The following is a 25,764-nucleotide window of genomic DNA, read 5'->3' as shown; positions in this document are numbered from 1 at the left end:
TAACCAAACAGGATAGTATCAGTACTTTTTTTAAATTGGTAATTATAGTAGTAATTTTATATGAATGCTTGCTGGATATATATATATATATATATATATATATATATATATATATATATATATATATATATATATATAATATTATAACTATAGTATTAATTTTAAAAGAATTAGAAAGTTGTTAACTTTAAGTCGTTCTGTCTGTTTTAGAATTTCTCTTGGTGTGTGTGATATATGTAGGCTTCTGTTTTGGATTCTCAGATTATATTAGTTGTTAACCCTTTTTTGAATTGTGTAACTTTAAAATAGATGTGAAATTTTATTAAAATAAGAAAGGAATCGTGTGGTTGTGGTTTAGCATGTATTCAAAAAACTCAGCTGATGCATTTAACAGGTTCAGTATTTGTAATTTAATACCAACACTACAACAATCATCCACATGACAATTTGAACAACACTGCATTACAAAATGATACTAACTAAATGGATTATAATTAGACATTTTCAAAGACTTCTTTGAATACCACGTTGGTGGTAGTGTCTGCCGCTTCATTGTCTTTGTTGTGGATTAGTATCTTGAGACCGTTTTTGCTTTTCACTCTTGATATTGCAACATACAATTGACCGTGGCTGAAGACATTCCTTGGCAGATACAACCCAACATAGTCTAACGACTGACCTTGCGACTTGTTAATCGTCATTGCGTAGGACACAATGATTGGAAATTGCCTTCTTGTTAATTTAAAAGGCCAGGGTGATTGTGTTGGAGAGATATCCATTCTTGGAATGTAAAATGAAGTTCCGATATTTTTTACCGGAGATAATCCTTGCCTCTATAACATGGTCGGCCAATCTTGTAACAATGAGTCTTGTACCGTTGCATAACCCTTCGGATTGATCGATGTTTCTCAAGAGCATTATAAGGGTCCCAACTTTAAGTCTAATGCTGTGTTGTGGAAGACCGGATGCCGTCAGGGTGTTCAAAAATTCCGTTGTCAAAGCATCAAAAGAATCGCAAGCATCAGTGTCCATTTGATCAACTGAGTCGGAGCTCAAAAAAATCTTTTCATCTCCTACATAATTTCAACCAAGGCAAAAGATTGTATCAGAATCTAAAAATATAATTTATCAGTAGTTTTATTAATTGATAAACATTTCCCAACAACGTATATTATAATTACCTGGAATCATATCTAGCGCATAACGATTTACGACATCAACTGTCTCTAAAGTTCCAGCCAATATTGCTCTACATTGAAGGTATTATGGATCTTTGTAATTCTGCAGAAAGTTAGGGTAGGTTGAATCTATAATTGCCTTTATCGGTTCATCAAAATTGGATATCAACATGTCCTTTGGTATGTCAATATCTGCATATCCATCATTCGGTTCAGCCAGTTTTCCATCTCCAACATCTAAAATCCAATTTGAAAACTCTTCTAATTCTTTTGAACTTGAAGGTGTGGTGGATTGCAACAAACGCATGTTTTTTGTTAGTCTGAGAACCTTGCAGTGATCCCATATGTATGAAGAGTTGATGCTCGCGTGAATGATGTCAGAACGGCTGTCCCTTGGAATAACAGGAAGGATCTGACGAAAATCACCGCCAAGAACAACAACTTTACCACCAAAAATAGACTTGGAAGGCTTTGTGTCGGACATAAGGTCCTTAAGGGTTTTATCCAGTGCTTCAAAACAATACTTGTTAGCCATTGGAGCTTCGTCCCATATAATTAATTTGGCTGACCGAAGCAACTCGGCTCGATCAGTATTCTTTGGGATGTCACATATGGATTCCTCCAATGTTGGGATTGGAATTTTGAACATTGAATGGGCTGTTCTACCTCCTGGTAGCAAAAGATAAGCTATACCAGATGAAGCAACAGTCAAGCAAATATGTTTTCTCGAACGTATGCAAGACGCCAATGTCCTCCAAATGTACGTCTTTCCCGTGCCGCCATATCCGTACAGAGAAAAGACACCTCCTCTTTCGTTATTGACAGCCCCGATAATAGTGTTAAAAACAGTTCTTTGTTCATCTAATTATAATCGTAATAAATTATATGTTACGGTTTTCAACAAATGAGATACGAAAAATGGTAACAGATAAAACCCAAAAAACAAAATGCACAAATACCTGTGAGATGTTGATATCATGTATTGTATTCTTGACTTTGTTCTATGATGTCGTAGTTACGTTCATCATAAATCAACCTGTTGCCTAATTGCTGAACAACATATCCATTTGGCTGTGGCATTCCAACAAAATCGGATAAACTCTTCCTGTTCTTTTGAAGTAATTTTTCAACTTCTACCAATGTCAAATTGACCAATTCTTCATTTGACAAAATCAACTCTGCAAAAAATAATTCAATACCGTTATGGGTTGCATGCACTATATATTCTTTTTATATAGTATTGATCAATACTAACCTCTATTGTTTGCAATTCTACGTTGTTCATATAATATGCCGTCCGATAATAATTGCCATGTTTTTTTCCAAACATGTGTTGGTCTATTCAAGCTGCTTGATAGCAGCATATGAACAAAAAGTAACCTCAAATAATGCCCAGATCCCCAGTGACTTGCCTCTTCAATGGCAGCGATGTACTCCCTATCGTCACCAATAAATCCCATAGCAAAGCAAGCATCGCGGAAAGAATTACATCTTTTGTTATTAACTATTTTTATGTCTTCGTAACTCTGTGGACCTTTTACATGCGTTAACATCATTCTGAGATAGTACAACTCACCCGAGCTTGGAGGAACCCATACCAATCTACCAATTGTATAACCCTTTTTCCGCGGTTTCCATTCCCTTGTTTTCTTTACATAAACAAACTTTCCAACAAACTTGTTATATGTTAACTCCTTGGCTTCAGGATATTTTTTGTTTGCCTCAAACCAAGCAGTAAACATTGATTCCGTGACACTTGGCTTTTCCAACACGGTATCTAAGCGATCCATGTCTCTGTAAAACACAGAATTCTCTCCTTCACAGTGAAAAAATAACCTCTCAACCGCGGGTTTTCTTCCATGTATGGGAAAAGAGAATATTCTCCAACATGCTTCACAAGGAGAAACATATCTGCAATCAAGATATTGTTTAATCTCGTTGATATTTTTCTGGGCATTTTGGCTCACCTCATCATTCCTAACAACGGCAGCAGTGATTCTGTCGTAACCTTTGTTAATGTATTTAAACAAATACTTTATCGAAGAACTTTGATTGCACCACTCCATATTTATGTGACCTCGAAACTTCTTTAACAATCCTGAATTGTATGGTACAACGTGACGGTTATCAAACCGAATTCCATTCTTTAACACAGTGTGACCATTGTCTCTTCTTCGATAAACAGGGAAGCCATCTTGATCGACTATTGTTTGAGGACGGAATTCCTTTGGAAAATACTTGGAACATTTCCCATCCCTTGTACACGGTGCATTTCGGTTAAGTCTTCCGCATGGACCGTGTATCATATGTGACTTTACCAAGTTATAGAGCTCATGATCAGAATTCTCGTCAGGTATTTCAGCTGAAATTATCTTATCAATATCATCTGCGTTTGGATACTTGCTGGTTGGATGAAGAAAAATTATTATGTGAGCATGTGGCAAACCCCTCTTTTGAAATTCAATGGTATACATATCTGTTAATGAAATGTCATATATTTAATATTAAATTGCAGCATCTAAATAAGTCAACCCATATAAAAGGAAAAATTTAAGTTTGGAAGAATAAAGGAAAGCAAATGTACTTACAGGCAAGGACCTTGCCCATGACAGATTTCTTGGTGAGATCGGACAGTAACTCATCAAACTTCATTTTAAATACTCGACAAATAATGTCTGGACGATCGGCCGGTTTCAAGTTTGATTTTCTGACATAACGTTGTATCTCCGGCCAGTTTGGATTACATGTAAATGTAATAAATAGGTCAGGAAAACCAACATAGCTGCAAATTGCCATTCTGTCAAAATATAGTTGATCCATATATCTACGACTGCCAACATATGAAGACGGCAAAACTACTCTTTTTCCGGTGCTTGAGCCTTGTGTCACCCTGTTTGAGTTTAACTCATTCAAATTGTGATATTTTCCAACCCTTAATTTGGATTGATTTTTACGAAGCCATCTAAGTCTCTCCGATTCCAACATTGTATAACCATCAACTAAAAATTGTTGGAATAGCCTTCGAGCTCTTAACAATGTCGGTGCCTCGTTATGTCTTGATTGTATTCGGAATGCCATCCATTCTCTTATTGTTAGCCTGTTTCTCTTCATAGCTTCTTCCCATGGAACATCGTCATATTCCAATTCATCACGACTGTTCGGTGTGGTGGAACGTACAACGCGACCGTGATCCCGATGTTTCACATTTGGCGTATATCCATCCTCACCATATGGAAAAAGCAATGGATATTGATATCCAAGATAAGAAGTATGATACTCATGAATTCTTTGAAGAGCGCCCGACTGTTTGTGCATTATGATATCTCTTTTTTCAGCTGTATCGACATCACCAACTATCAAAGCGGCAACCTCGGAAACAGTTGGCTGATTATAAATACGTCCATCAGTATTTCTGTCTGAAATAAGTCTCAGTTTCAAATCTGTTACACTTCGTTGAGACAAAATATCTCTTGCCATTTGGAAAGACTGAGCATGTACGTTGTGTTCGTACAACATTTGAGAAACTTTTGTAACAATATCAATGTCAACGCCAGTTTTTGTTCTACATAACATAAATTAAAAAAATTATGAAAAAGTCTCAACAAACAAAAATGAACGTAACAAAAAATAATTGGCAAATAAATACCTCATCCCATTAATCCTGTGTTGTATTTCATGTTCAGTGTCGTAAATATAGAGCTGGGCAAATTTTGGAGTCTGTCCCGGCATGGGTAACATACTACCAATTCTATGACAGGCCTGCCCTTGAATACGGAAAGTAGGAGGACCGCCTCCGTTGTTAAAACGGTTATCCATCTTAGTACCAGGAGATGTGAATGCAAACATCATGTTATACATTCGTATGTTTTGCTGGAAATTGCGAGACCAAACCGTATCACTGTCAAATAGGAGATGTTGCAAATATTTAGGTGGCATCTTGAGAAATGGAAGTTGAATCTTGCCATTTCGACAACACAATGAAAATTTAGGAATAGATCTATTTCGATTCTTTTCCTTTCTTTCAAGATACCACATTTGCGCACCGCACTGTTGACATACAACATTAGCGTCTCCTACATCGTAGTATCCTATAAAAAAAGTATTTGAGTTTAATTTTTTTATTGTAGTATTACATTCAACTACATAGTATAATGACGCAGATATGTAATAATCAATTTAACATGCACAGGGGAAAGCATTACCATTTGAAGAAGTCGTTGCAGAATGCAACTCTGTAGAGATGTTATAACCTTCATCCAGGTATTCAATATCGGAGTCCGTTTCAAAACCTGGAGCATAAAAAAAATTGCAGGTTATTTGGTAATTACAATCTGATAAGGGGTTATGAATGATAGAAGTACTTAATATTCATATACTTTCTGTACTATTGTCATCTGAATCCGAAAATAAATTGTTATTGTCCGTGTCCTGGACAGGAGATGTAGAAACATCAGGATGATCATTTGAACCACTAACGGTGCTGTTAAATTTTTTTGTCAAATTCAAACCCAATCCGTTCGAACGATATATGTTGGGTCTCCGAGATTTTAAAATCTCAACAGTTGAAGGTTGAGTTCTTGAAGAAGATGGTTGACATGTGTTAGGTGAAGATGACTCCGAAATGTTGATGGTATTCATTGTTATGGTTGATAACGGTGTTCGGAAGGACGAAGATTGTTCGACGGAAATTGGAGAGAAGAAAAAGTAATTATCTTTGTTTGTTAAATTCAGACCCAATGTGTTTGAAGGTTGGGGACTTGAAGAAAATGGTTGAAAGTGGTTAGGTGAATATGATGATGAAATGTTGATGGTATTCATAGTTATGGTTGATAAAGGTGTTCGGAACGACGAAGATTGTTGGACGGAAGATGGAGAGAAGAAACACTCATTCTCTTTGTATGCTCTCTTCAACCGCTTTGCCTTCTTCTGCCTGAGGACATTCATTCTATTAAACCTTGCCTTAGCAGCTTTCATTTTGTTGATCTGACGTAAAAAAATTAAATTCTCATCGTCCATATTAAAATCCATTGATGGATTACCAAACTCTATTCAATATGTTTATGAGCATCTGCAGTATTCTAAGTGTAATATATAGATGACATGTTGTTAATCAAGATTCATTTAATGTTAACGAAATGATTAAGGGGAAGAGAATGCTTTAACAAAATAGACACATCATCAATGAATAGCAAGCATGGAAAAACTAAATGTCATTATTAATACGTAACACTATTATTATAGCGTGCAGTTATTAAAATTAACCCTAAATGACATCACTGCCAGCTATTTAATTTATTTTGCTACATTAGAAAACAAAGGAATACCAATAGTTATGAAGAAGGTGAACACATTATTGTATTAAGATGTATAATACCTTATTCTCTTAAATATATATATTATTTGACATTTTAGTTACATGGGTCTACCAAAAGTTGCGTATAGCACAAAACATACACTACATATTAATAATTATCCTTTGATCGCGCTTTTAGGGCAAATTTACATATAAATTAATACGAAAAGTTACGTATAAAGGTAGCTCCTCAAAAAATTATTTGTTGCATAAAAGTGTTTGATAGTGTGTTTTTATATATGCGACATGTTACTGTATTTTTATAAAAGCGACTTGTTAGTGTATTTTTATATATGGGACTTTTTATTCTAAACCCAAAAACATTTATGCAAAAATTGTTATTTGAGCTTATAAAATAAATTCATGACAATAATCTTGTAACAGAATTAAACTATATTAAGAAGGCACTAAAAATCTCCTATTATTTTTGATACATGCATGTGTTAATAAACATATTGTCCAACGTGCTTTGATTATTTTTTCAGGCGGTATATATTAGACAACATTTGCAAATAATCACGGTGTTGAAAATAATAGAAGCAATATAATAAACCCTTGATAAGCATATATTATCCAAAATGGGGTGGTCTTAGGGAATACCAGGTTTAAAAGGAACATACTTTTACAATAAAATCTGAATATCCAAATATTAAACAAAAATTTAAAACATAAAATTGAAAATGAACATCATGCTTAAAGAAAGTGCTATATAAATCATCGACGTATCAGTTGGTTGCTTCTATCTTCACTTTTTTTAGGGGCTTGGTACCCGAGTACTGTGTAGCTCCGACAAACTCACATTCATTATCACCGTCTGGCGCACTTGATGACTTCGCCTTTGTTGGGGTGACTATACTGTTAATTTCGGGTTCATTTTCTCCACATGCCGAAAGTGAATGCTACAGGATAATAAAAATGTATTATATTTAATTAACAACGTGTTAAATAATTAATGTATTAAACTATAAGAATGCAATGTTTAGCTAAATGATTGAGGAGTTTGATATGTACTTACAGCGGAAAAATCAACGGTATATTCCTTTCTTGGATCCTTACCACTAATGTTGAAAGTCTGAAAAAAATGGAGAAATTAGGAATTAATTTCATTAATAGCCGAACAGTTATGGAAAAACGTAGATAAAATATATCAGTGACTACCAAGGTATCTGTTGGTGTTTTTGGTTCATTGACTACAATGTCTTTAGTTTGCTCATCTTGCTGTTTGATGTAGTTTTCTAAAATCTGATCAACAGAAGATGCATCTGTTAAAAGCTTCTGAACGGATCCTTGATTGAAGTTTGGCTGCACTTTAACTCTAAAAGCAATTCTCTTTTTCAAAAGTACATCAAGTTCGTCTGGATAGACCATAGGATCATCTTCACTATTCTGTAAAGGAAGCATGGAAAATGGATTATGCCGGAATTAGATTCGAAATTAAAATATGAAAACTTCTATTATAGTTCTATAAGGGAATTTTTTATTCATAATTAAAAACCTCTATCATGGATTTGCGCATATCGTCGGCTGTTTTTCCAATGATATTAAAACAATCGGTATCCCAAAATACAAAGCGGAACTTGGATTCTCCATCAATTACATGAATCTCAACCTTGTACCTAAAATTTGATTTAAAAAAATATATTTCATAAGTAGTTAGGATATAAAAATGAAAATAAGGAAGAAAAACTTAAACATCAACTTTAGAGCACCTTGGTACAGGTTTCACACCATTTTCACCACATCCACATTTAAACGGATTATCTGGATTTGGAGCCTTCAAAGTGCAGCCGGTGCATCCATAGTAGAACCATCCATATTTGGAAACAGCAAATTTCAAAGTAGTAGCCACAGTTACACAGACAGTTTCCTGCTAACAAAAATTTTATTCATTAAGACATATGTGGAGTTTATGGATTCGGAGAAATAAAAATCCATGTACCAGTACGATGTAAAAAAGGTCTCAGACTTATACCTGTTTTAACTTTGCCACTTCAGCTAGCGACATACATTTGGCATTATAAACAAACTTATCAATAGATGTGTATTGGGTTGACCCAGACCAAGAAGACATCGTCTGAGTGGATTGCAATGGTTTTTCATTCCTCTGAGATTCAGACAGCCTACAAAATAACACAATTACCATGAAGCAAACGTTGTAGTATTCTTATTTAACACCACAATTACTATAAAAAACACAAAATACAATATTAATATATACTTAGACATGAATTCATTGATAACAGCAATATCGTCATTGATAAACAGTTTTGAGCCACTCCGGCCATTAGAGACTGCAAAAAAGTAAAAGTGAATAAGGTTATTAAAATTCCATTCATGAATTTCTGGTTATAAAAAGATTACTCTATTTACCCTGAGAATCCTTAATGATTGCATGAGTTAGAACAATGACTATTGCTCCACAGTTTGATTCGTCATTATAGTAATTTAAAAACCTGGTTCCGTAAGTGTCCCACAACGTGCAAGTTACAATGTTCCCACTACAAAATATAAATAGCCATCAAAATGTCAAAAGGACAGCAAAATAAGAATACTGCATGAAAGTATTATCGAAATATACCTCAAATCTTTCAGTTTAAAAGAAATGACAATCTTTTTTCCTCCAATCTTGGATTGGCAGTTTTCAATCTCATCAACCACACCTATGATATCTGAATATGAAAAGAATTTAACAATAAATTATTACAGAGATTTAATATGTATTAAGCAATTCATAATATGTATTCAAACAAAATATCTTTGGCATACCTTGAAGTCTGTCCATCTTACATCCTCCCGCGAGTATATCGGAGAAATCTTTAAAGAAATATTTCTCAGATGGAATGTTGTTAAGGTCAACTGGTTTAACAGTTGTACCGCTCAAGAAAACAAATTTTTTTGGATGATCGCACAGCTTCCACTGGAAATCATTTTCATAAACATTTCCATTATTTATGACGCAGGTCATATCCTCTTTCAGCAGCTGCTTCCACTTTGAAGTATGGTCACCACGGGCCAACGCTTGAATACGATCTCCCTAAATAAAAAAAAAACAAACAGAACAATATTATATAAGCTGCTATCGAAAATAAAATATACAGAAGATGAAAAAGAAACCCATAATATCACAAAGAACCATAAAATAAAGATTCAACCTTTGAATCAATCAACACTATCTCAAGATGCTCGACACCTTTACTATTTACGACAGTCCAGAGATCGTTGATACGAACAGCAAGGCGCCATGTTTCTTTAGAATCATCAACATCACGTATGAAATCGGTTCTGCGAGACATTGAAGCTGAAAGAAAAAAATTCGTAATTTTTAGGGTTGAAGATGGAGCAAGAAATATGTTTGGGGAGGGTTTCTACGGATGACATTGATATAGAGGAAGTATAAGAAACCGAAGGGGCAATAGTTGGAAGGATTCATTGGAAGTTGTTAAAAATTGATTTCAGAAGTTGGAAAGGATCAAAATTGGCGCATGGGATATTGGACCAAATGGTTGAGTATTGGAGGCAGGGCCGGTCCTGACTTTTCAGAGGTCCAGGGCGAATAATAAAAATGGACCCTAATAAATAATATATATATATATATATATATATATATATATATATATATATATATATATATATATATATATATATATATATATATATATATATATATATATATATATATTTTTAAAAAATAACATCATTTATTTAAACTGTAAATATCATCACCAACAAAAAAAAAGTCATATTCCAATAAATATTATCAAAATACCTTTTAAAAAAATAACATCATTTATTTAAACTATAACAAACACCATCGAAGTAAACAAACTTCAATTTGAAGAATTTATACAAATTGATTAGTAAACAATAAAAAAAAATTACCAATTAAAAAAGGAAAAAATTGAATAATCAATCTTGAATTTTAATTTTTTAATTTTATTTTTCTCTTTTGTTTCAGAGAAAAAGAGAGGAAAAAATCACCACTTTACCCTTTTGTTTTAGAGAAAGATGTGAATTTTAAATTACTGAGATTAATATTTATCTACCTACATTAATACGGTTATATTTTTTTGAAAGGAAAAAAAGGAAGGATTACTTTTTGAAAATAAAACAAAAATAATAACGATAAAAGTATGTATGATGCATCAATTTACGGTTCTACTTTGAAGAAAAAGGAAAAAAATATTATCTTAAAGGTTATATTTTTTTGAAAAAAAAGGAAGGATTACTTTTTAAAAATAAAACAAAAATAATAACAATAAAAGTATGTAATGTATAATGCATCAATTTACGGTTCTTCTTTGAAGAAAAAGGAAAAAATATTTGCCACAGCTAAGACTTGAACAATAAAAGTATGTAATGTATGATGCATCAATTTGTTCTTCTTCGAAGAAAAAGGAAAAAATATCTGCCACAACTAAGACTTGAACACACCCCCTTTTGATTGCTAATAACAATCATTTTTCGCTGGGGTGTAGCTATAATACAAATACTGTTTTCGTTACAAATTATATATCCCAAACTTAATGTTTTTTATCAAGCCCATAAACAATTATTTTGAGGCCCCAAGATTTTTGAGGCCCTGGGCTGTGGGCCTGGTTGCCCTGGCCCAAGGCCGGCCCTGATTGGAGGCAGCAACTTATGTGATGATTGTGTCTGCAGCACAAAATACGTAAAAACATCAAAAATAATTAATGAAAATACTTAATACATTAATGACAGATTCAATTTAATTGTACTGACAGTTTTCTCCTTAAAATGAAAGTTATCTATGGATTAATATGGGATTAGGATGTAATTAACAGAGGCATTACTTTTCTTAGTATAGTGTATATATATATATATATATATATATATATATATATATATATATATATATATATATATATATATATATAGACACACACACACTTATTAGGCATTGTAATTATTGTTACTTATATATGACCTAATAAAGTCCTTAGAATAGTTAGTCAGTTTGATGATACATTAAATGTGACTTAATCATGAGACTTCATTAAACATTAAGATATTATTCTTAAAGTATCCATAGTAAAGCTTTATTGTCAAATAAGACAACTATAATGCATATAGACTATTATGTGAGTAGATTGGTGACCATGTCTCATGGGTCATGGATATGAGATATCAAGTATTCTCGTAGGTAAAAATATTATAAGTAATATTTATACTGGATTGACGCACCATGAAAATACTACATAGTTTGTTATGTAAGTGTCATACGTTATTCTAGTGATGGTGTTGTATACCATCCTTCGACCTAAAACCACTATAGACCCTAGATGTGAAGTTGGGTACTTTATTGCCAATAATATGTTGTTTGTAACAGGATGAACATAAAGATGGTTGATGGGTACTTTACAAATCATGCTACGGGACATGAGTGACCTAGATGAGATTTGTCCCTCCTACATATATGGGAGTAATAAATGAGGGCCCCTTGATAGAGTATGACTGTAAAATGTATGGACGTGCTCAAATAAGTCGATATGAGATGTTGGGCTTATTTGTTGTTATTGAGTATACTCGAGGATCAAGGAATAAAATATTGGACTATAAAAGGGTGACATGTTGTATGCCTTGCGTTCAATATAAGTATAAGGACAAAAGGGTAATTGTACACATGATCATTATCACATAAATGTTATGTAAAATCACATGACATTCTCGCCACTTGGGTAGCAGTGGTGTGTTGCTAGATACCGCTCATTGTTTATAGTGTTAAATATGTACTTTAATATTATTGACAATGTAACGAGAACTTAGAGGGTCACACGCATTGACTACTGACAAATGAACAAATGATTAAATTAAATAAGATTTAATTTAATTAGATGTTAATTGTATCATTAAATAAATTAACACAAATATAATTTATTTGATTAAATATAATTTAATTAAATAAAAGGGAATTGAAAGTTAATTAAATTAAATATGATTTAATTTAATTAAAATTAATTTTATTTAATTAAAAGAGTTTAATTAAATATAATAATATTTTATTCAATTAAAATAGTTTAATTAAATAAATTTAAACTTATTTTGAAAAAGTTCAAAATAAGCGAATTAGGGTTTTAGTAGCTCTCTATAAATAGAGTAGCTATTTTCTCTATTATTGTAAATTTTCTCATAACAAGAAACGGCTAGCACTACGTTCGACTTTGTACTCACGTGATTTTGTAGAGACGATGGTAATTTTCATGTTCGTGATTAAAGTTAAAACATGTTTCAAGAGGTAATTTAAAATTTGTATTTGTGTTTGATTTGTAATTAATAGTTTAATAAAAATCTGTTTATCGTTCTGCTAAGAGGGTAACATTTTACCTTCCTTAAAATCTTTTTAGTGGTATCAGAGCGTATTTGGTTGAGATTAAATCATTAAATTCAAATTGATTAATGTATAATAATATTTATATGATGATATAATATAATAGTATGCATCTCTGGTTAAAATATTTTATTCTCGTAAAATTGAATTCGATTCAATTTAATCACGATGGTTCGGTTGCTTTTAATATGCATAAAATTCTGGGTTGAGTTTGCAGTTGCACTTTCCGTGATGCAATACTCTTTTATGTCTTTTGAATCATTATATTAAGTGTTATTCAATTGCCTACTTTAATTCACTATATGTCGTAACAATATATCCGGTGGAATGTGGATTACATTATGTTTTGTTAGCATGATTATGATTAGTATGGAAACTGATGCGTGGATACTGAATCATGAATATTGGAAACTTGGAACTATTTGAGGCAATGTTTAAGACATGTAAAAATCTGTTGCGTAGACTTCAAATTTTCTGTAACAAAATGTTATTTAGTTTCAAGTTTTATCCTACTAAGTTAGCGAATTTTTTATTTTCGTCCTGTAAATTTTTTTTGTCTGAATCCCTATATCTTTTTTTTTGCTTGCATTTTGGCCCCTAAAATTAAAATCCGCAGAAAAATCTGTAGGTTTCCTGCGAATTTTTTTGCGGATTTAGATTTTAGAGACTAAAACGAACGCAAAAGTGAAATATAAAGACTCAACCAAAAAAAAACTTACAGAGACAAAAATAAAAAACTCGCTAACTTACAGAGATCAAAAGTGCATTTAAGCCTATTTTATAATATTAGTAAATGGAGTAATAAATAATAATAAAGTATTAAAGTGTTTATTATTTAATATTAAATATTGATATTATATTTTATATTATTTGATTATTTGATGTTGTCTATGCTTCGGAATCTGACATTTATATGGTGAAACAACGATATTTTGATCATCCATAAGTGATAAAATATAATTAATAAATTTATATATGATATAAATGTTTCTGATGCGACGTCAGTGTATTTGTCATACTGTTTTATTTGTCCATTCAATTGTAATGATTGTTATACATTTGAATAGTCAATTTTCATTCTGTTTCAGAATCCGACATTTGTTTGGTGAAACAATGATATTTCGACCAATCATATTAAATAATTGATCATTATGTTTTAGATGGTCATAATCGTATTGCCAGATTTTATTTTATGTATGTGATGCATGTATTGTATGTTTATATGCGTGTGTATGAGATACACAAATCTACAAGATCAATCATAAGAAAAATTTCTCAATAATATTAAGTTAATTGTTTTCCAAAATTTAGCATTCATCAAGACTAGTATCGAATAATGTAGATTTCGCCTAACGCGAGATGCATGTTTTATATTAATAAGATGAGATGGGATAAATGTAATATCCAACTGCTAAAGTTTTGGATTTTACTTCACTAAAGTAAACTAATTATAATAGGATTATATATGTTTAGAAGCAAGAGTTGAGAACAATCCATATGATGGATTAGAATAAGGAGTTATTCACTCAACTGACAAAATCTGAGAGTTGTATTCGATACAATTGGAAAGAGTTTCTACCTAAATAATGGACTAATGGAGTTTTGTGTAATCCGCCTACGCGGACTTAAAACAAAATGAAATATGGATCTCGACCCGCTAGAGAGTCTTCCGACGGGATTTTCTGAATCAAATGTAGTCATTTGATTTGAGTAAAAATAGTGGGAACATTTGAATAAAAATCCTTATTAAAAATGATTATGATACAATCTTTTTACACGTTTTGTATTTAGAATTTCTTTTGCATTTTATTTTATATTTTACTGCAAAAAGTCCTTATGAAGGATGTAAGGATCAGAAAGAAGTTTCTGAGTTGGTACAGAAATTGAGAATTATTCTTAAACATGAGAATAATTGTATGTTCTCAAGCAACAAATTCCTAACAACCAAATATAACTAGATTCGAAGACTGGTACTTATAAGAAGGATCAAGTAAAATGTCTAGATATAACATATCTCATAGTTGTAGTCGTCACGGAGAATGATATGATCATTAACCTCAATAATTTTCTTTTAAATAAGAAATACAAGATATGAGAAATGTAAAACCTTCTAAAGTCTTTTCTATACAAGTTAGAATCCAAATAGATCTAAAATAGTTTTGAGATTTAAAATTTTGATTTCCTTATAGACCAAATATTTGGTCACAAGTTTTATTTGAGACTGTCTCAGATAAGTAAATTAGATTCATTATGAATGAATTTTAAATATATCTATCACATCTTATTGAAAATAAAATAAAGTAGTTTGTGATACTAAATAGATGAATTATAAAAGGAATGAGATTCATTTTATATTCCTTTGAATTTTGGCAGAAAACTACGGTTCCAAAGGAAGACAATGATTTTATGTGTTGTGTTTTGAAAAGGATGCCTCTAATAGAGTATAATAGGGAACACACTAGGAAAGCAAGAAGATGATAAACACGAAGAACAATAAGGATTGGTTATAACTGTTATTCTTTACTTTCTCTTAAATCAAGATTACAAGTGTTACAAGAATAACAAATAACCCTCTCACCCTAAATAAGGATTTGCGGTATGCAATGATAAGAGACTAGTATGCTATTTATAATAAACCTAACATATTAAACTAATGGGCTTTACATGCCAACTTAGGGTACAAGTTAACTTAAACAATTGGACATAACAAACAAGGCCAATTCTAAATACTAACAACCCTAGCATTTCGACACCCACATACTAGAATACACTTCAACTACAGTATGTAGGTCTTCGACAATAAGAAGCTACCCTTCAACCCACTAGAGTTTGATCCAATTCTCATAAATCCCCACCTTGCAACAAACTCTATAACATCAAAGAACAAACTAGCTTTCTTCATGCAGCTTTATCAACTGCATACAGTGAAAAAACTTGCAACTCGGCAATGTCTTGGTGATCATATGACCAGCATTGTGATCTGTCAAAACCTTCAGCACTTGGACTTCTCTAGTCTCGATTATCCTTCTGACGAAATACAACCTCACATTGATGTGCTTAGTTCGCTCATGATATGTTGAGTTCTTCGACAGGTGTATAACACCTTGACTATCACATTTAACAGTGATACCTCAACCTTGAAGTTTCATCTCCTTAGAAAAACCTTCAAGCTACAATGCTTCTTTGACAGTTTCATTGAGAGCAATATACTCCGCCTTAGTGGTTAAAAAAGCAACAACCTTCTGAAGTGTTGCTTTACAACTAATTATTGTGCCACACATAGTGAAAACATATCCAAAAATAGATTTTCTGGAATACATACAATCTACATAATTAGAGCCGACATTTGCTACGATTACTGCTTTACTATCTTCACCCAAGGCTCCACCATAAATTAGAATTCTGTTTAGAGATCCATTTATGTACCTTAGAATTCACTTCAAAGCTTGCTAGTAAGCCTTTCCAGGATTCTCCATGTACCTCCTTACAAGACTTACTGCACATGCTATGTCAGGTCTAGTACATACCATAACATACATTAAAGAACCAACTATATTAGCATATGGAATGCTATTCATATAAGCTTTTTAGACATCAGTACTGGGACACTGATCAATACTAAACTTGAATTAAGGGTTTGTCAAAGTCACAACAGGCTTTGAATTTGACATACCAAACTTGTCGAGAATCTTCCGTAGGTATGCCTCTTGAGATAAGCATAACTTCGACTGCTTTCTATCTCTTAGATGTCAATCCCAAGAATCCTGGATGCTGCTCCAGATCCTTCATATCGAACTCCTTATTTCTTTCAGCCTTCACCCTCATTACATCTTCAACATTGTTGCTTGCTATGAAAATATCATCCACATTAAGCAACAAAATAATAAATGAATTACCAGGTCAAAATTAGAAGTAAACCCAATGGTCGAACTGACTTCTAACAAAACTTATGCGTGCCATGAACTTGTCGAATCTCCTATTCCACTATGGAGGAAATGGTTTCAGTCCATATAAAGATCTCTTTAGCTTGCACACATAATCTTCCTTCCCCTTTTCGACATACCCTTCATGTTGTGTCATCAGGATCATTTCATCTAGATCACCCATACAAGAACGCAGTCTTCTTATCCATCTGTTCTAGTTCAAGTTCAAACTGTGTCACTATGGCAAGCAACATTATAATTGAACCATGCTTCACAATAGAAGAAAACAAATCATTGAAGTCGACACCTTCTTTCTGAGTGAATCCCATTGCAACCAAACATACCTTGTATCTCTTCGATGCCACACCTTCGGTTCCTTCCTTAACTTTGAAAATCCATTTACAGTTGACTAACCTTGCTCTAGCAGATTTCTTGATCAGTTCCCAGGTGTGATTATCATGAAGATATTTCATCTCATCATTCATGGCCTTTAGCCATTCAACCTTATTTCGACTTCTCATAGGTTCTTTGTCTAGAACTTCACTTGCAGAGATTAAGGCATAAGCTGTAAGATTTGCATACCTAAGTCTCTGAGGTGGCTTGATGAATTTTCTCGACCTATCTCTTGACAATAGGTAGTCATCGATAATTTCCTCAACATCTCTTGCTTCTTCTTCGACTTCATCTGGAATATGCAATTCAACATCAACATGCTCCACCTCAATAGGAATCTCTACCTGTTCCAGCTCTTCGTCATATTTTTCTGCACTTTGATCAACATCATTAGTTTTCTTAAAAGCTATTTGATCTTCATTGAAAACTATATCTCGACTGGTGATACTCCTCCTATGACCCGGCTCTAGGCACCATATCCTATAAACTTTGACTCCTTCAAGGTATCCCATGAAAATGCATTTCAGACCTCAAAGTTTGACCTTGTCTTGCCTAATATGAGTGTCATACCCCAAAATTTGCCCATCTCATTTCACCTTTCAAGCTCATACCAAAGTTCAAGACTTAAGGACATACTCTCCTAAACAATGACCTCCTAAACTAGAGTTTTGATTTCTCTGAAGAAAATTAATAAATCAAGGTCCCCAGTGGATTTAATAGGACTTATGATGTTTCAAACTATCTCCATGACAAAATTCAGGCTTCAATTCCAAGGATTGCCCTGTCAATTGCTCAGAAAGTCAATAGTCGACTAGTTTGACCTAAAAGTCAACTATGGTCAAAAGTACAGTCAAAATTCCTGATTTCTTGTCAACATCCTTATTTTGAAGTATAAATCATCATTTGATCAAGGGTTGATCATTATTCATCAAGGAAATTTCAGAAATCAACAAAACCTAAAGTTTCTAAATTAGGGTTTTTTGACCTAAAGCCAACTGAACTTTGACCAGCCATAACTTTCACATGGAACATCATAAGTTTTCCATCCAAATCTCAATTTGAATGAAATTGAATTCTATACAACTTTGCCTCTCACATGCCAAGTCTAAAAATGCTTCATTTGAGAGATATGGATCAAAAGATTATAGGTCCTTTTTTAAAGTCAACCAAAAGCAGTTTTTTGTCAAAGCCCATATCATCAAGATAAAATCTTCAAATGAAAAAAAGTTTCCAAAGTGGCTTGTATAGGACATCTTGAGGTTTCCAAAAAGTCCTAGAAATCCTTCATATCTTAAAAATTGATAGAGATATGTCTTGTCAAAGTTGGACAATTTTAAGAGAAAAAATGTGAAGTAAAAGGCTTCAAAATGAATTTCTTTGAAAATAGGCCCCTATTCTTAAGATCCAATCTCCATCCTCATGATATGTAGAGCCCAAAATCCAATTGTCACGAATTTTTTATTTTTATTTGATTTTTTATGAATTATTAGTCAATTAAAAGTGATAGATAGTTCATATAAATTATGTAAAAATCAAATATTTGATTTGATTTTTTATTTGATTTTTTATGAATTATTAGTCAATTAAAAGTGATAGATAGTTCATATAAATTATGTAAAATCAAATATTTGATTTGGAAGCATATAGGAATCAAATTGGATTATCATTTAACTCATATTTCCAATCAAATTTCGTGCACATGGTGATTGGAATAGATTGAAGCCAAAAAAGGCCAAGTTTAGAAACATTTGAAAATCATATTTTCTCAAATTTCCAATCAAAGATTCAATGAGATTTCTTCCAAAATTGTTGACCTAATTCACTCTATTATATAAACATAGCAAGTTCAGACCCCTAGGCACGAGTTCTATGCCTCAAGAACCCTAATCTGAGTCCTAAAAGTTCAAGAAATTCCAAGATCGAATTCCAGATTGCAGGACAATTCAAGGCTTATGAAGGATTCAATCACATTCATTGACACACCTTGAACCTATCTGGATCATTGTGGAGGCCTGACACTCTCAGAATCAACACCAAATCAACCACGGTTTGGCCTTTGTTTCTTGGTTTCGATTGCATTGATTCATGCATTGTTTTCATAATCTAAATGCATATATATGTTTGTCATGATGCTATTAACATTCTTGGACATTTAATTGGATTTATTGGCACGATAAGGGCTTATCACCATTGTTAGGGTTTTAGGTTTCAGATTGGGCTTTCCTTTTTTAGGTAAAATTAAGCCAAATTTCAAGTACCATTGGATTCGTGAGACTTGGACGATCGCAATAGTATGGTCGCGAAATATTTCTTTATCGTTTTGGTTGTATTCCTAAACTGCAGGGTTATGGCTATGGAGGGAAAAAACTGTGGGTAAAAGGAGGCCTAATACGACGGCTGGAGGAAGAAGATGACGTCGTGTCATCATCCCATTGGCCCAAAAGTGCGCGTCCCAAATTTGAGTTGCCATTGGATCCTGTGCGTTACGACTCACACCAATGCCATGCACCTTCGCATCACAACCACCAGATCTTCATCAAAGTCAATCCAACGCGTGCAGAGACGCCAGTCTACCATAGACCCTCAGTCATGCGCCACACTGGATCAAAAGCTAAGTTTTTTTTCAATTTTTTTTATTTTTAATTACATAAATACCTTTTATTTATTTCTTTTTTTCTTCTTTTATTATAATATCTTTTTTTTTGTTTTACTTATTTTAACAAATTAGTTTTTATACAATAATTTTATAATTATTTATTTTTTATCAAAAACTCGACTTTTCATAATTCTATCAATAATTGTTTTTTTTATATACTAAAATTTAAATTTCCATATATACTTTTAATCAATTAAATAATTAGGATTTAATCCAGTACTTATTTAATTGTTATATTTAGTCGAACTTTTGATAAATATTAAATTATTAAATTTTTATATTTTATTTAAGCCAATTGTTTAAACCCTGATTTATCCTGATAAATTAGGGTTGTCGATCTTTATTACACTAACCTTTCTCTTCTTCATTTTTAATTTTCAGGGTTGATCAAGGATCAATGAAGGCTCAAGTCATTCACTCTGAATTAATTATCTTCTTTTTTTCTTTTTGTTTTCCCATTCCCCGCAGGTGTTTATTGTAATAGCGTAGGATTTTATTTTTCTGTCTTTTATTTCGCCGTGATATTAATTGATGTGGTTAGTAACCCTAGGGAGTGCAACCCTGAATTGAACATAGAATCACTAATTTTACAAGATAAAATATCTGAATTGAATCACTTGATTGTGCCACACACACACCTTTAGGGTAACCCCTCTTGTTGCATGTTGCCTTATTACTGTTGCCTTGTTGCCTTACGAATTATGCCTTTAAAATAGTCAAGTCCCTTGATTCTGAGGACACCTAAAGAAAATGTTGCCCTCAATTCATTCATCATCAAATTTGTCCCTTGATGTTGCCTCGGCAAAATGATGATTTGTCCCCATTGCTAAGGTATCCTCGCCTGTTGCCTAAAAGATTAAATGACTATTTATATCCTTCCCTTAGACTACCTGCCCTCCTTATGGCAGGGTCAGTCTTATGGCGAACGATAACTCCGATGACCCTTTACATCCAATGAAAGGACTTCCTACCCTCCTATGGTATGGATAGTCCTGAAAAGCTAAAAGAACAAATTTTAAAACTTAGGGTAATTGTTTTTAATCGCTTGCTCCAAATTCAAAATCTTTTTCCCACTCTTTTCAAAAAGACTACGCTTATTTACAAGCTAAAGTCCTTAAACAAAATCCTTTTTCACACTTCAAACATTTTTGAAAACAAAGTGAGCTAAGCAATTAAGAGCCCATGGATACAAAGGGTGCTTTAAACCTTCCCTTTGTATAATCTACCCCCCGAACTCAAAATCTTTTTAAAAGGTCTTTTTCTATTCTTTTAGCCTTTCTATAAATTGGATAAAATAAAAGTCGGTGGCGACTCTTGCTATCCGCACATTTCAAAAAGTCAGTTCTCCTACCGTATTACAATGATCATAGGCTACGCAGCCAAATACTCTCAGCTTGTCGAGATCTGGTGGATGTACCAACCAAATTTCTTCAGGTGTCTTCATATCTAACACAGTCGAAGGGCGTCAGTTTATCAGATATGTTGCTGTCAAAACAGCCTTAGCCCAAAACACCTTCTTTAACCCAACACTAGTCAACATGCATCTGACTCTCTCCAAAATAGTTCGATTAAACCTTTCAGCCAAACCATTTTGCTATGGAGTACCTGCAGTAGTTCTATGCCTTATAATACTAGAGGCAACACAAAATCTGTCGAACGCCTCATTGCAAAATTCAAGATCATTATCGATTTTCAACCTCTTGACCTTCCTGCAAGTCTGATTTTCGACCAGAGTCTTCTAACTTTTAAAATTCTCAAAAGTTTCATCCTTAGTCTTCAGGAAGAATAACCATAATTTTCTAGAGTAATCATCTACTATGGATAGAAAATACCTCGCTCCTGAATGTGATGGACACCTTGCAGACCCTCAAAGATCAGCATGTATGTAATCAAGGGATCAATGTGTTCTTTGTTTGCCTTTGTTGAACTTCATTCTGCAAGATTTTCCAAGTACACATGGTTCACAAAACTTCAGCTTTTCGAATTTGTCTCCACCAAGCAGATTTTGTTTTCTCAATTCGACCAGACCCCTTTCACTGACATGACCCAATTTCATGTGCCGGATATTTGTCTTTGACAAAGGTTTTGTGGATGCAACATTTGTCGAACCACTTATAACTTCAGCCTCTAGGGTATACAAGTCTTGTTTCTTCACGCCTCTCAAGACTTCCTTCGACCCCTTCATGACTCTTAGGATACTTTTCTCTCCTTGGAAAACATATCCTTTCTTGTCGAATTCACCAAGAAAAATCAGATTTCTCTTCAAATCAGGAACATACCTGAGTTCAGTCAACAACCTAATTGACTCACCATGTAGCTTGAATCTCACAGATCCAACACCTGCAATTTTGCAAGCTTTGTTGTTTTCCAGCAATATATACCCACTATCTTGATCACATAATTCCTCGAACAAGTCTTTGTTTAGAGTCATATGCCAACTGGAACCTGAATCCATATGCCAACTGCTTGAAACCACAAGAACATCTGATAATTTAAAATCATCTTGAACAATGGTTGCGTTGCCATTATTCTTACCTCCATGATCTTTCAGGCATTCAGGGCACACCTTTCTTGTGTGACCCTCCTTCTTACAATGATAACATCGAATACCAGATGCTTCGCCACTATAAGACTTCAACTGACTTTACCATTCTTCTTGTCGAACTTACCTTCCTTTCGCAAGAATTTTCCCATAGCGGCCAAAACTTCACCAACAATCAAAGGTTTATGCTTCTTTCGTTTGTTCAAGTCCTTAGAATACTCAGCTGATTTAAATTCTTCAAAGGTCAGGAACTCCCTTCCATACAAGAGAGTTTCTTTGAAATGAGCATGTGATCGAGGCAAAGTTCACAACAGTAACAACACTTGATCTTCATCATTGATCTTCACATCAATATTTTCAAGATCAAGAATCACTTTGTTGAACATGTCCAACTTCTTAGCCAACACTTTATCTTCAATCATCTTGAATGAATACAAAGCTTGCTTCAAGTAGAGTCGATTTACCAGTAATTTGGTCATGTACAAACTTTCAAAATTTACCCATAACCCTGATGTCGTCGTCTCCTTTGATACTTGTCGAAGAACCTTATCACCAAAGCTCAATAGAATCGCTTTGTGGGATTTCTCTATCATGATTGTCTTTTCTATTTCCGTTAACGCAACGTCCATAGCTACCGCTCCCTTCAACGCTTCCAAATAACCCTGCGGAACCAGTAGGGCTTTCATCTTCAAGCGCCACAGACCGAAATCGTTCACTCCAGTGAACTTTTCAATCTCATACTTTTCTAGGGGATAAAAACAAATATTTCTAACATTACATAGGGTGTTGTATATTTAATTCTTAATTATTTGAGTTTTGGTGAATATGTGATATAATTGGATTTTTATGTGAGTAATTGATTAAATGGAATATACGTATGTGTATCATATATTATTTGTGTTTTGATAAGCTCATATATAATAAATGTAGGATGAATCAAATAAGATTTGAACCTTAAGTATATCAATAACATTAATGTTTAGTCTAATAAGTGAGAGATGCATTTTCAAAGTCTATATATGAGAATAGATTGTTGGATTCATTTGGTTTTATATCATTTGAAATGTGCAACTCTTGATTTTGGAAGATATATTTAATGTCTCAAATCATTGACTAAAGTGAAAAGACACATGGTATATCTTGATTATATACATGTGTGATGTATATGGACCTATAAACACATTTGTTAGATGAATTTTGTTTCTCCTACTTCATTTATATTACCGACAAACTCAGTAATTATGGATTTGTGTATGTGACACGAGTTAGAATTCTTTTGAGAAGAGTTCAAGAATGAAGTAGAAGGAAACAACTCGAAAATGTATTAAGACCATAAAAATTATTCGTTGTGGTAAAAAACTTATATAAAGAATATAATGACTATTTAAATCATATCATGTTTGACATTGTTTGATCTAATATAGTTCGATTATAACTTTGCGACTCTTCTTTGTAAATTGTTTGACATACAATTATTCCTATCCATAACCAATTCCATTTAAAGTAGTTATAAAGAAACCATATTTTATATGGAGGTATGAGTACCTAGTTTATCTTTATGATCATTTGGGTTGCAAGGTTTATTAAGTAAACTTAATCACAATTTAGATGAAGATGTATTTATGGATGTATCCTAATGAAAATTGAGGACACATATTCTATAATATTTTATAGAAAAATTGTTTTGTCGCTAGAACTGGAGTCTTCCATTAGAGATAATATGTATCTAAAGGAGCTAGAGACAATGATGTATAACTTGAAGAAATTCAAGAACCATAAAATACATATCTTTATGAGAATGGAACATGAACCAATACAACAAGGGAGTTGTTGTTGGACAATTGGTTTGCGTGGCACAAGATACTAGAATCCATTTATGAATAAGTAAAACTTCTTGGAATTAAATTCTTTTATTAATAAATTTTTGTGAAAAATTGGATTAACAAATGTCAAGTTTAATTCTTATGCTCACAAGAAGGCTATTAGGAGTATTTGCATTAATCTAGTATAGTATGTAGGCGACTTACTGATCATCAAAACAAATTTCCTACAACACCAATGTAGGACATGATTAAGGAAATGGTTTTGATGAAATGCTTAGGCGAGATTTCCTAAAAGCTAGGAATCTAAATCTATAAAGATAAATTGTTGATGAATCTCAATCATAGCACAAGTACATATTCCAAAAATGTGTTGAGACACCTAATTTGAATAATCTCACATTAAGATGCTTACATGTGTGACATGATGTTTTGTCTAATGGAAAATGTCTTACCTCATTGGATGAGAAAACAGACATCATGATATATACTGCACTAGATGCATCATATGCTATGAGCCTAAACAATAAGTACCAAAATGGTTGAAGTGTTCATCACTAGACCACTATTAAGAAGGTCTATGAATATCTTAAAAGGACCTGGTGTTGCTTTTCTTGAGAGTAGATGGGAATGATCATTGTAAAGGAGTTACAATGATGTTATTCCAAACTTTATAAACTGTATATTCATATCGTAGTATAAATGGAATGTTATGTTTGGTTGACAACTGCATAAGTTGAAAAGGGGCTTAAGATAGTCGTTGTTTCTAGTACAAAGATCAAATATATGATTTGGATCGTTTTGCTAACTCTTGGGAAGAAAGTTGTGTTTCTTGTATTTTAGATCCTATTGATCTCATTCACAATGAGAATGGCTTAATATTGCAAGTTTAGAGAACTAGATCTCACTAGCAATCCATGTATATATATTTTGACACTTTAATTTATTTCGATAAAAGATCGAAAATTGAAATTGGAAGAGGTGTATATTACCAACATAGAAAAGAGTTCCTTATACCCTAAAAAAGTATCATGCTTAGATGTTTATTGAAGCACACAATGGGCATATAGATGTTAAATTAATATTTGATTGGCTCTAATGCTATTGGGAGATTGTTGGAGTAAGCCCTAATAGTCAATTAATTTTGGCTGAATATGCTTTTGTATCATGACCTTGATATATATTGTTTGTTAATATATATACTTATTAGGTATTGTATTTATTTGTTACTTGTATATGACATAATAAAGTTCTTAGAATAGTCAGTTTGTTGATACATTAAGTGTGACTTAATCGTCAAACTTCATTAAATATTAGGAAATTATTCTTAAAGTATCTGTAATCAAACTTTACTGTCAAATAGAACAACACTAATGCATTGAAATTATTATGTGAGTAGACGGATGATTGTATTTCACAAGTCATGGATATGAGATATCAAGTCTTCACGTATGTATAAATATTAGGAGCAATATTTATACATGACTGAACCACCATGATAATACTACATAGTTTGTTATGTAAGTGTCATAAGTTATTCTCATAGTGATAGT

The 25,764-nt window shown here is 32.8% G+C and overlaps 1 protein-coding gene across 1 annotated transcript; it reads right to left on the bottom strand.

Annotated features, from left to right (window-relative positions):
* Positions 1-741: 741 nt before the first annotated feature.
* Positions 742-9,824, bottom strand: LOC131614271 (uncharacterized). The gene is made up of 21 exons (XM_058885881.1): positions 9,684-9,824; positions 9,298-9,565; positions 9,110-9,200; positions 8,902-9,029; positions 8,750-8,822; positions 8,504-8,651; positions 8,241-8,398; positions 8,027-8,147; positions 7,690-7,917; positions 7,547-7,603; positions 7,331-7,430; positions 7,152-7,165; positions 5,555-6,161; positions 5,381-5,467; positions 4,825-5,266; positions 3,767-4,740; positions 2,434-3,654; positions 2,198-2,356; positions 1,349-2,039; positions 1,182-1,249; positions 742-1,073 (listed from the first exon to the last, which is right to left on the bottom strand). The coding sequence occupies exons 1-21, from the start codon at positions 9,822-9,824 to the stop codon at positions 742-744; spliced, it is 6,108 nt and encodes a 2,035-aa protein (XP_058741864.1).
* Positions 9,825-25,764: the final 15,940 nt, after the last annotated feature.

Source organism: Vicia villosa, linkage group LG6 (assembly GCF_029867415.1).
Source record: "Vicia villosa cultivar HV-30 ecotype Madison, WI linkage group LG6, Vvil1.0, whole genome shotgun sequence".
NCBI lineage: Eukaryota > Viridiplantae > Streptophyta > Magnoliopsida > Fabales > Fabaceae > Vicia > Vicia villosa.
Note: the sequence above shows the minus strand (reverse complement) of the source record. Positions and strands in the feature narration are given on the sequence as shown.

Excerpts from the sequence above, each read along its gene's own strand:
- LOC131614271 (XM_058885881.1), bottom strand. The coding sequence starts at position 9,824 with ATGTCTCGCAGAACCGATTTCATACGTGATGTTGATGATTCTAAAGAA. Across the intron at positions 9,030-9,109 it reads TTTAAACTGAAAGATTTGAG|TGGGAACATTGTAACTTGCA; the intron begins GTATATTTCGAT and ends TATATTTTGTAG. Across the intron at positions 8,823-8,901 it reads AATCATTAAGGATTCTCAGG|TCTCTAATGGCCGGAGTGGC; the intron begins GTAAATAGAGTA and ends ACTTTTTTGCAG.